This window comes from Tachysurus fulvidraco, chromosome 9, assembly GCF_022655615.1.
Source record: "Tachysurus fulvidraco isolate hzauxx_2018 chromosome 9, HZAU_PFXX_2.0, whole genome shotgun sequence".
In the NCBI taxonomy this organism is placed as follows: Eukaryota; Metazoa; Chordata; class Actinopteri; order Siluriformes; family Bagridae; genus Tachysurus; species Tachysurus fulvidraco.
The window spans coordinates 7,377,754-7,390,400 of record NC_062526.1 but is presented as its reverse complement, the minus strand read 5'-3'; the positions used below and the strand labels follow the sequence as shown (position 1 = coordinate 7,390,400).

The 12,647-nt window shown below is 35.7% G+C and overlaps 1 protein-coding gene and 1 long non-coding RNA gene across 3 annotated transcripts; one reads left to right on the top strand and one right to left on the bottom strand.

Annotated features, from left to right (window-relative positions):
- Nucleotides 1-1,491: 1,491 nt before the first annotated feature.
- Nucleotides 1,492-5,133, bottom strand: LOC125145560. Of its 2 annotated transcripts, none has more exons than XR_007143956.1 (3): nucleotides 4,388-5,133; nucleotides 2,207-2,268; nucleotides 1,492-1,819 (listed from the first exon to the last, which is right to left on the bottom strand). It is a non-coding gene; the product is annotated as an uncharacterized LOC125145560 (long non-coding RNA). The 2 variants fall into 2 exon arrangements; XR_007143957.1 differs by having other exon boundaries at nucleotides 1,492-1,816.
- Nucleotides 5,134-5,492: 359 nt separating this feature from the next.
- On the top strand, nucleotides 5,493-10,787 carry prdm8b (PR domain containing 8b). Its single transcript, XM_027138343.2, has 4 exons — nucleotides 5,493-5,691; nucleotides 7,761-7,985; nucleotides 8,319-8,547; nucleotides 8,938-10,787. The coding sequence occupies exons 2-4, from the start codon at nucleotides 7,767-7,769 to the stop codon at nucleotides 10,170-10,172; spliced, it is 1,683 nt and encodes a 560-aa protein (XP_026994144.1). The 5' UTR covers nucleotides 5,493-5,691; nucleotides 7,761-7,766; the 3' UTR covers nucleotides 10,173-10,787.
- The last annotated feature ends 1,860 nt before the right edge of the window (nucleotides 10,788-12,647 follow it).

Sequence of the window (12,647 nt, the reverse complement as noted above, 5' to 3'; positions counted from 1 at the left end):
GAGAGAATGACCTCTTTACCCTCCTCTTAAGAGACACATGCTACACTTGGAACTTCTTCACTGTTGTCAGGGCCTCAGGCTCCTTCCCTTTCCTCTTCTGCCCTCCATTGGAAAAACTATGGAAGACCTTTACTCAAGCTGACATTTTTCTAATCCGATGTTTCTCATTTCACTTTTAATACATGATGCAACAACACCCCACCATGTCATTACACTCCTTGTTATTTCTTCATGCCAATCATTATAAATATAGAATTCACAGATTTGTGTCTAAGGGTACATACATGATACAGTGCAACAGCCTTTTAATGACATTAAACCATACAACATATGAATCAATTACTAGATTCATCTTCAGTAAGCACTTCATCCAGGCTAGCGGTTCCATAGATCCATAGTGTATCCCAGGAAGATAGGAAAATAAGATGGAAATGGACTCTTGATGGACTGGCATCCCATCGTAGGACACCATGCACACATACACACATTCACATTACCCATGGGGAAATACACATACATGCATGTTTTTGGTAGCTGGTAGGAAACCAGAGAACCCAGAGGAAACTCACATGAACTGGGTGAAAACCAGAGAACCCAGAGGAAATACACATGAACTGGGCGGAAACCAGAGAACCCAGAGGAAACCCACATGCACAACTTCACACAGACAGTAGCCTGAGCTTAGAATGAAAACTGACACACTAGAGCTGTAAGGCTATTTGCTAGTCTAAGCTGTTCAGTTTATTTTGGCAGAAATGTAAAACTGTTAAATTAAATCATTTATGTTGTGATGTATAAGAACAACAAACGTATATGTATATCAAGTTTATCTGTTTCATTACAATGCTAAACAGAAATGTCTCCAACATTTCCAAAAATAATGCATTGCATAAATTATTTAACATGTACCGAATGTATAGAACTATAAGTGTGTTTGGTCCACACACTTCAATCAGACATTTTCATATTTCAGACAAGTACAAAATACAAACAAGAGCTAGTTGGCATGGTATTGTTTAATTAAAGTGTGGAAAAATGACATCCATTACAGGTGGATCTATAACTTTAAGAAATAGGGTGATATGGGAGAGTGACCGTTAACACCTTGACATGCTTTTTTAACAATATCCTTTAATTTTAAAGGGGCATTAATAATCATTAGACAATATACTACTCAACAAAAAAAATACCCATGTGCATCGTTAGTTTGAGAATGAGTCAGTAAGAAAGAAAATTGGAATCCACCAGCATGACTTTAGAAGATTCATAAAAAATGTCAGATTAATGGTTAATGTCAAAACAGAAATATTTCAACAACATTTATAGTACTACTACTACTACTACTACTACTACTACTACTACTACTACTACTACTACTAATAATAATAATAATAATAATAATAATAATAATAATAATAATAATAATAATAATATAATCAATATAATTTCTTTTCAGGAGCTGTTTTATACGGAACCCATTATAAAGGTTGCAGTAAATACAGGGAACACTGGATGTGAGGAAGAAACATACTCTGAAAAAGCATCCTGCACATGCATATTTACACACACACACACACACACACACACACACACACACACACACACACACACACACACACACACACACACACACACACACACACACATTCAAACTTAGGGACAATGTAGAGTACTGTTATTTGGGATGTGTGAGGAAACTGGAGAACCAAGAGAGAACCCAGCTAGACACTGGGAGATCATACAAATCTCTGCAGACAGAGTAACTCGAGCTCTGGATCTAGCCAGGGACCATGGAGTTGTGAGTCAGGAAGCATTCCTGCTGTGACAGCAAAAAATAATAAGGCATGTAAGTAAATTAATCAATTTATAAATATAACAACAACAACAACAACAATAATAATAATAATAATAATAATAAAAATAATAATAATAATAATAATAATAATAATAATAATAATAATAATAATAATAATAATAATAATAATATAAAAATATAGAAATAATAAATAATAATATTTTGTCCATGAAAGCTCATCAAATCGCTATTGATAAAAATAAAAATTAAAAGATAAATATGTGATGGAAAACCAAAGAGTGAAGAGTCAAACACAAACCGATCATGATCCACAGCGAATCTCAACAATTAATGATGACAGCAAACTTTCACAAGATAGATTCTACAATGAATAAAAAAAAAACATCTTACTTGTTCCTCACCTGATACCTCAAGTCTGATGATGTCTGTCAGTCACTGATTATAAAGAATTTCTGTCAAGTAATGAGAAAAAATAAATAAAAAATAAAGTGTATAAAAATGATCATGTTGCTCAGATAATAACAGACAAACTGCTTTACATTTAAGCTGACAGTATGCAATTTCAATATTTAACGTATGAAAAAACTTATAAAATATAGATTATCCTTTTTCTTCATCTCTTTGTTAAAGTCAAAGCATCATTTCAAGAAACAAGTGTCAGGTCAAGTCAAAAAGCTTTTATTGTCATTTCAACCATATAAAGCTGTTGCAGTACACAGTGAAAGTGTCTCATTAAATGCAGAATTAAAGGAATAGACATTTATTGTTAAACATCCAACTATTTTTCATTCCATAAGGAATGTGCTCTTAATCTCCCAACATCTTAAAATTACACTTTTTTTGGAATTACACAAAATCCAGGCTGGTATTAATGTGGGTTATTTTAAATAGATAGTGAGAGGAGGGGAAGTACACTGTGCATTCTGCTTGTGACCATAAACTGCTGAAGCAGATGGCTACTGATTGTGGCTTTAATTCAGATCTTTGTATGGAAAATGATCCTTATTATGCTACACTAGTGAGTGAGGAACAGGACAGGATTTATAGCCATGAATGCATAAATAATTTCAGGCTCATGGCAGAGCCTTACAATAAAAACATTAATTGTTTAGAGGTAAAAAAAAAATCATAAATTAAACTTAAACCAATGTTTCTGCCAGAATGCTTCCATTAGATATGTGGAGATATATCTAAATATCTAAATATCTAAATATTATAAAAGAAAGAAAAACACTTTATCAAGTAAATAACTTTTTTGATTAACCCAAAGAGATTTATCCTCAGTGCCGCTTTAATGCACAGTTAACATTGGAACACATTATGATTTAATTTACCATGGAGATCTCGTAAATTGAGTATTAGTAGTTTGTACAAAATAAAATATTAATATTTTGATGAATCTTGGTGTGGAAGATATTATCGATATGAAGCAGACAATTAGATATGTATTCCTTTTCAGCAGTAAGGTCCTGGGCATACTGGGTGTGAAACTGAAATACATCATGTACACACACACTCACTCACTCACTCACTCACTCACACACACACACACACACACACACACACACACACACACACACACACACACACACACACACACACACACACACACACACACACACACACACACACACTCACTCACACACAAACTCATACACTCCCATTTACACATTATGGGGCAATTTAGAGTATCCTAGCATGTTTGGGGGAAGTTATAAGTAACCAGAGATCCCAGATGAAACCTGTGAAAGGCACAGGAAGAACCTGCAAACAGTAAACCTGAGCTCAGAATTGAACCTCAAAAGCTGTGACAAGACAATACCCACTGCTCCATCATCCATGAAGCATGAAGCAATTTTATGTATTTTATTTCTTCTTAACTTTATAAGCATATATATTTTAGATATTTACTTAATATGAACTTAGAAAAAAAATCTTCTCAGTTTAAGTGATTAGTAAGTAAATACATTTTACATGACAACAAAGGTTAAAAAACATAGCTATAAATCTTAATTTAATAAAGACAAGATAAATCACAGAGTGTAATGACACATGGATTACACACAGAACACAGATTAAATTGCTCATTTGTACCTTCTTGAAGAAAAAAAAGCTTTAATGAAGATGTACCTAATATATTAAACTATTATATATTTAGTTTAACTGCATTAAAAAAATCACACCTTTGTTTGTGGAGTAAGACCGAATGCCATCACTGTTAAGTTGCAATAGTCAAAAGAAACTTACTTGAAGGTTTAGAACCCAGAAGATGTGAAGATTGTATCTTCATACATACAAGCATTACTATGATTATAAGTAGAAAAGTTGGGCATATACAGTAAGGCGTTATAATTATTCTTAAATTAGACGTCTTTCTTATTCATCATATGCTGTAATGTCCAGTTGGACATGCAAGAGACATCTTTTTTAATTTCCCATGTGCATAATTAGGATTTGTTTCAATATATGCAGATAAAAATTGTTAGTGATATATTACATAAATTAACTTCTTTTCTCACGTGAAAAAGTAATATAAGTTCTAAAAAAAAGGTAAACACATGTAGCACTTACCTGATATTCATCAGAAAGCTCCTTCTTGCCAACATATAGCAGAGTCAGGACAGAAATAGCTCATTAATGCGGTTCTTCATCCTCTCTCCAGGGTTCATTGGTGCGTCAATGCCGGCGCTTGCGACTCGGAACTCGGACAAAACCTGCCTTGATACGCGGCCAACTTGCGTTTAAGTTCATCTTTATCATCCGTGTCGACTCTCACTTATTTAATCCCTACGAAGTGTAAGCTGAGGTCAGGACGCTCTCTTCCACAGCGCGCGCCGGACAGCGCGCACGGCTAAACGCGCGTTCTCGTAATGAAGACAGAGAAGCAAGCGCGCGCCCGGGATGTCCAAAGAAGAAAAGCATTCCACACGGCTGAAGGGTTTTAATGAAGAAAAAAAACACTAATGTGCAAAACGATGATTGGCAACACTTAGGGCTAGGATGCTGTAGGATGCTGTACAACTGACAATTTGTAATCCAAGCATTGCCTATTTTCAGTATTATTCACGAAAACATGTGATACTGTACCTATGCTAATAGTGTCTTTATTGTTTTATGTGTTATACAGTTTACAAACATCATGGTATGGAATGTTATGAATTAAAAACTAAGAGATGTATATTACAATAGGCTATTTGAACATAGTAACCTCATGAGGATTGCTTGGGGAAGTGTATTAAAACACTAAAGAATTTTCCCAAGAATCAAGAATTCTGAAGTTTCTTTTAAGGGCCAAGTGACAAATACTGAAGCCCCAAAAGATCTCATATTAATCTATTGTTGTACAACTACTACATTTCTAGTACTTGTTCTACAATAATAATAATAATAATAATAATAATAATAATAATAATAATAATAATAATAATAATAATAATAATAATAATAATCACTATTGTTATTGCATGAATAGTATGAATATTGTATGAATAGTGCCGCTTTCTTATTTCATCGTTCTGCACATCTCCAAAATGTCAAGAGATTTTTGTTTAGTTTAAATTGTTACTCAGAACTAAAGCGCCTCAAGCTTGGCCTCGGCTAGTGAAGAGTTAAAGGGAGGAGACGGAGAGTGACACGCCTCATTGGGCAGATTATGCGCAGCAAACAAAAAGTGTGTGTGTGAGTGTGTGTGTCAGTCAGTCAGTCGCTGCTTCCCGGCTCCATCTGCGCTCGCACCCGCCGGCACTCTCACCTTCAACTGGAGAGGGAAATGCACTGAGTGCGCGGACTTCGCGACTCTGTACGCACACGATTCACGGCTCATTCTTACAGCTTTACAAACCTTGTGGATTATTGTTTTTCTCCTTTGTTGATCGGTGAGTATGTCGAGCTGAATTCTAAACAGCTTGGATGCGCTCCATTCATTGCGAAAGCATCCGTTTGGCTGCCTGAACAGCAGCAGCAGCAGCATCAGTGCTGAATTCGTGCGTAAAAAAGGAACTTAGATGAGCATTGTATTTGATTTAAATGAAGTTAGATAAACACTATGTGTCGTTTCAACACTGGGGCTTTACTGTACAAAAGATGAGAGAGATTTCAGCAGATTTGAATCCAGAGAGGACGAAAGGCACATTGACTTACTATATATTTACCTTCACTAAACGTCACTAAACGACGTAAACGAGTTTGCTCGTTATTGTGCAGTCGTAAATCGACATCATAACAAAGCCGCGCACTGAAAGGGTTATAAATTTCACCGTGAAGCCTGGGGTCAGTGGGTTCATCTGTTGTGTTTTGGAAATGCCCGGGCTCTGTTATAGTGTTTAGCAGAGAGATGCATATTCATCGGGCTCTTTGTGTGGCTTTGCCCGACCGACCCGAACAGCTACAAAAGAAGAGCTCAGTACTAAAACTGCTAAGAGAAAAAAAAGAAAAGTAATTACACATATATAAAAATTATTTGTGCGCGAATATAAACTTTTTTTTAAACACTACGATTGGATCTATAAAAAGTGTATAACCTCAGCTGCGCCTATAAATGCCTGTTAGATGAAGTCGGAGAGTCGGAGGTTCAGTTTGGGTTCGTTGTACGTTTTCAGCATGTTAATGTGCACTTGGATGGTCATTTGAACTCTATACAGACAGTACACCAACAAAACCAAGAAAAGGCAAGAACAGATAGAATGTGATATTAGCCAATGAATATGTTAATAATAATAATAAATACGGTAAATTCATAAATAATAAGACCGAATAAATACGAACTGAAATGAATAAGATAGCTATATTAGAATATAGAATATATACGGAATATAGAATACACTTTCAAGTGTGTGTGTGTGTGTGTGTGTGTGTGTGTGTGTGTGTGTGTGTGTGTGTGTGTGTGTGTGTGTGTGTGTTTACTGCATAGACTCAGTTTCAAATCTAAATGAAAAGAAATTTCATGGCACATTATTTGACATTTCAATGCTACAAATAGAATATGTTATTTAACGCTTCTACAAATAAATATTATGGCAAGGATATTAACTAAAGGATTCAATTGCAGTAAAAGTGTAGGACATTGACATAAAATTAGTATAAAGTCTTACGTATCTGTGTATATATGACCAGTTATAAGCACTAAAAGTCATAATTTGGTGCAGCTTATAATATGTATTATTATTTAAAGAATACAAATACAAGATCGTTCTTAAATGTGCATTTAAATGTGGGTTTTAAAAAAAGACCTCTTTTCATTTGTTGGTTTAATGACAGTCTCTAAGGGAAAGTGCTGGATTATGTTAATGAACGGACATACGTTAGGTTGGTGTAGAATAGCAGAGAAACCTTCTGCACACGAAATCAGCGACTTTGACACTGCACTTGAAATCCATTCGACATGCTTCTCCGACTCTAAATGCTGCTAATATCCCTTCGTATCAGAGCCATGAAAAACGTGCAAAATAGCCTGATGCCACTAGTACTATAACGACTGATACGTGATTGTACCTGCTATGCATAGAATAAATGCATTTTAAAACATAATAATAATAATAATAATAATAATAATAATAATAATAATAATAATAATAGTGTTTTGGTTGTTTTTGTTGTTTAAAGTATAAATTTTAGGGGAAATATTATTATGATTATTATAATTAACAATAATAATAATAATAATAATAATAATAATAATAATAATAATAATAATAATAATAAATCACGTGTAGCCATGTTTTCCTTTTATGTTAGGGCTATTTTAAGTCACATACGAGGGCCGCATATACCTAAAATTAAGGCTCCTGTTAAAATCCCACGCGTCTTACACGTGTATTTATTACATTTATTTGTATTGTTTTCTGCTTGCATAAAGCATAACGTAATCAGATCTTAGTTGATGAGCCTGTATATTAAACAGAAATGCTGGATTTTCATCCCGGATCATTTTCTGTGTTTTGGTTAGAAAGTGATGGAGGAGTCCAGCTCGCAGAAGTTGGCGTGGGACGGAGACGCTAAAGCCATGCAGCAGTGTTTAACCGACATTTTCACGAGTGTGTACACCACCTGCGACATCCCCGAAAACGCGATCTTCGGTCCGTGTGTGCTCAGTCACACGTCATTGTACGACAGCATCGCCTTCATCGCACTAAAATCCACAGACAAGAGGACGGCGCCTTACATCTTCAGGGTACGAGTCATGATGAATGATTCCCACATTGCATTTTATCACTTTATGTTCGAAACTTTGGATGCAACTTCATTGATGGAGCCGTGACCCAGACGCATGATTTAGTGTTCAGTTCTGATTAAATTATATTAGATTTTCATGTAATGAGTTGATGTTGTTATATTGTTAGTACAAAATCCCCAGTGCTGACTTCGCATTTCAGTGTTGAATTAATTCTAACCATATCCATTTGTTTCGTATGCTTAAACAGCTAGAATGTGTACAGAATGTGTGCTTTGGTTATAATATTAAATTTATTTTAAAAAATAATGTTGCTTATATCTATGGTGATAGGTGGACACGTCAGCTGCAGGAAGTACTGCAGAAGGTCTGATGTGGTTGAGGTTGGTCCAATCTGCAAGAGACAGAGACGAGCAGAACCTAGAGGCCTACGTGAAGAACGGACAGCTCTTCTATAGGTCACTGAGAAGAATTGAGAAGGATGAAGAACTGTTGGTGTGGTACGGGAAGGACCTGATCGAGCTACTCTTACTCAGCTCTAGCAGAAATATCAAAAGCAAAGGTAATTCTTTATTTATGTATTGTAAAACTAGTAAATATATTATTACATTTTGAATAATGTTTAAATGCTAATAAATAAATGCATTTGTGTAACTGACCCTAAATTATTGAAATACTTGATAAGTAGTATAAAACTTTTTTCAAAACATGATGTTACAAATTAAATGTTTTCCATGATATAAATTAAAATAACTGTATAGGGTATATACCGTATACTACAGAATAATGCAGTGCCCAAATTTTTATTTATATTGGGCATTGGTTAACCTTAGCAATGCTAGCATATTACTATATACTATATTACTATATATTCTTTTTTTATTTAATACATATCTTGCAGCACAAATTTAAAAATCACAATTTATTTTATTTTATTTTTTGGTTTGTACAGGATCGCCACCTTATCTGTGTCCAGACTGCAGTCAGCGCTTCCAGTTCGAGTTCCCTATCCTCGCTCACCTGAGATTCCGATGCACCAAGAGACTGCAAATGATGGCCGGTGGTGAGGACGACGCTAAGGACATTAGAGAACAAGCCAGCATGCCCACTTCCAGTTCAAGCCCCAAATTGGGCCGAGCCGAAGGTTTCTCCAGCCCCCAGGATGGAAAGCCATCAACAGACTTCCACAACCTTGCCAGGGACTTGGAGAACAACAGGACAAGTCCTGCCACTGACAAGGAGGCAGAGATACTGAGCGAGAGCTCAGGGAAGCGCAAATTTTCTGATCTAGAGGACCACAACCGGGCCATGGGCTCAACCCCAAAGTCAAAGGAAGAACTGGCTAATTCAGCCCAGCACTACCGTGGAGCCTATGGTCTGGATGATAACAGGCGACCATTCTCACCCTCCGAAATCCCAGAAATGAAACGCAGTGCTTTTACTGAAGTCAAAAAGTCACCACAGGGCTTAAAGCATGGTGCCAAAAATGGTGGTTTCAACTCAGAGAATAAGACAGAAGCAGTGAGGCCTGGCAGTGAGAAGCATCCTAGCATTAGGCAAGTGCTGAGCGAGACACAGCCGCCTCAGTCACGGATCGAAAGCTCAGCTGTAGCAAGTGCTTTTACTTCAGTATCCCAGGATTCCGGAGGCTCAGAGCGCAAGAGTGCCTTCAGCCAGCCATCACGTTCTTTCTCACAGCTTTCACCCCTTATCATGGCGCCCAAGCTAATGCCTGGCATAGACTGCCACCCTCCTGTAGGTGACACTGTCACTTCCAGTAGACTTTATCAGGCTGATCACCTGGGAGCCAAGCTTCAAGGTTCTGAACTGGGCACCAATTGTCCTGTACCAGGTGCCATGTCAAAGCAGAACCCATTCCTCTACGCAACAACTTTCTGGCCTAAATCGTCAAGCGCCATACAGCTGCAGATGCCATCAGCCCTTACACTCCTTCCCCCGTCCTTCACCTCTCTCTGCCTGCCAGCACAAAACTGGTGTGCGAAGTGCAATGCCTCTTTCCGCATGACCTCTGACCTGGTGTACCACATGCGTTCGCACCACAAAAAGGAATATTCCATGGAGCCATTGGTTAAGAGGCGGCGCGAGGAGAAGCTCAAGTGCCCCATCTGCAATGAGTCTTTCAGAGAGAGGCATCATCTCTCGCGCCACATGACCTCTCATAACTGACTTTTTGGGGCACTATACTTTTCAAACAACATTATTATTATTTTTTTCCTATTGAAAGGGGAATATTGTCAAATCTTGTCAAATTGGAGATTTCACATTCTTAAGGACATTTCTGTTTGGATTGTATCTTTCAACATGTCATGCTTTTGTGTATGCAAAACTTTAAAACCCAAAAACTCTAAAAATCTATTTGAAAAATCTATTATAATATGAAGCACTTATTATTTGTGGGGGAAATGGGAAATAATAAAATGTACATGTCATTTGTATTTTGTAAATATTAATGTATTGTATAATGTATAGAAACGAATTGAAATGTAGTTCAGTTTCATGAAGAAAAATTATTCAATTGTTTTCCATGTCTATATAGGCCTAATTAAAATAATTTGGATTATGATGTTGAACTATATTTATGAATGCATGTACATTAGAGTTATCTGTTTAAGATACAGTCTATTTACAACAATGTAAATATTTGTTTGAATACAACAAAGGTGTAATATTTTGTGTCCGTGAGGAATAGATTCTGTGTCTCATCCTTTTTGCTGAAATTTACTATTTGATAGTTTATCTAACCATGTTGAATGCTTTGACAATAAAATAGCTTTATTTTCATTTTTACCTCGTGATTCATTCCGCTACAATAAATACGATCAACTACGTTTAAGTTCGTTTCATGCAGTGATGATCTTACACTCACAGTGTCAGCAGAGCTGCAATGCACAAGTTACAGTTTACTGCGTGTCACCAGGTCGGAAAATGAGTCTCGCGCGCGGCGCACTTTTAATCCCCGAACAGCGCGTGAAGGAGTTTAGAGCTCAATTGAAACAAACACTATGTCAACTAAATTAATCCTAAATGAGCCGGATTCTATTATTATTATTATTATTATTATTATTATTATTATTATTATTATTATTATTATTATTATTATTATTATTAAATAACGTTGTCCCACAAGAATGTTTTGCATGGTTAGTAATTTGTAAGAATTGTTAAAATTAATATTTATATATAAAACATTTCACTAATTTATCTTTTTTTCATAATATTAATATTACTAAATATGATTAGATTCGTACAATTTCAACCTGAAGGATTTTTTATTATGATTATTAAATAAAATGTATTTTGCTGTTTGCTTATGAGCAAAAATTATTTACAGGGATCAGCTGTCCATACTTTTGAGATATAAAAAAAAAATGTTCCTCTAAGTGGTGTGTCCCAGTCAACGCTGTTTTGGCTATAGTGATGGGGAAGAGGCACAAGCCTTTAATGAGTATAATTTACCTCCATCCACAATGAAGACTCTATATCATTGCTGCCTATGAAAAAGGGGTTATAACCTGAGCTGTGGAATAGCCACAGGCTACAAACAACTATAATTTACAGATTATTGCTATAATAATCAATAGTTACTACCATATGATTGTTTGCTTTGCGTTTTATTACATTCATATGTCCCTTCCAGGACGCAATGCAAATCCTTATTTAGCCCTATAGCCTATTATGGGAGTGCAGGGCGGGCGGGGGGAGGGGGGAGGGGGAGGGGTTATGGGCAGTGGTGTAATCGCTCTGAAAATAGCTCAACAGGGACACCAAGCTCTCATTGTGAGAAACGCAATTAAATCCGTTTTCCTTTATCCTTATTCGCACAACGAGGCCCAACATTCTGACTTCATTTTTTTGATCAATAAAATAAAAAAATTCAACATTTACGACAAATACATTTTTAGCTTATTTAAAACGAGATGCTCTTGCTAAGTTTATCAAATTGCTTTATGTAAAATATTTACTTGCATATTCTAACACTGTACTAACACCAGGGGAAACATGATGTTGAGTGAATGAATACAGTCCATATACGTTATCACCACTGCTGAAAGACCCAATGAGTTCTATTAACTAGGATACTTTGTTTAAAACTATAGGTTTGTAAATGTGTTACATTTTCTATTTTTAACCATAATAGTTATGGGACTATATCTAATGTCCACACAGCAGCATACAACACAGTTACAGAAAACAAAGCAATGAAAGCAATGAAAACCCAACTGACACTAGAGACTCCTTCCAAAACAAACAGATGAAAGGAAAGACAAGTAGGTGAAAATATTACATTTAACTAACTTTCAATAATAATAATAATAATAATAATAATAATAATAATAATAATAATAATAATAATAAGAAGAAGAAGAAGAAGAAGAAGAAGAAGAAGAAGAAGAAGCAACCCAACAGGTTGAGTATAGAAAATGTTTATGTTGTGCCTACATATTACTAAACAACATATTGCTAAAGGTAAGTTGCACACTCCTACAGGTTCTCCAAAATGTTTGTTATATACTGCACTACTAATTTGCTTTTACTATGTAATATAAAGAGTTGTCTCAGAGTTGTCCATAAGTTATGACTGAGTACAGGTCCAGATCAATGTGAAATTCTTCTATATTCTTCTCTATTCTTTTTATATAT

Coding starts and splice junctions, on each gene's coding strand:
- prdm8b (XM_027138343.2), top strand. CDS start 7,767: ATGGAGGAGTCCAGCTCGCAGAAGTTGGCGTGGGACGGAGACGCTAAA. Junction 7,986..8,318: donor CGGCGCCTTACATCTTCAGG/GTACGAGTCATG, acceptor CTATGGTGATAG/GTGGACACGTCAGCTGCAGG. Junction 8,548..8,937: donor CAGAAATATCAAAAGCAAAG/GTAATTCTTTAT, acceptor TGGTTTGTACAG/GATCGCCACCTTATCTGTGT.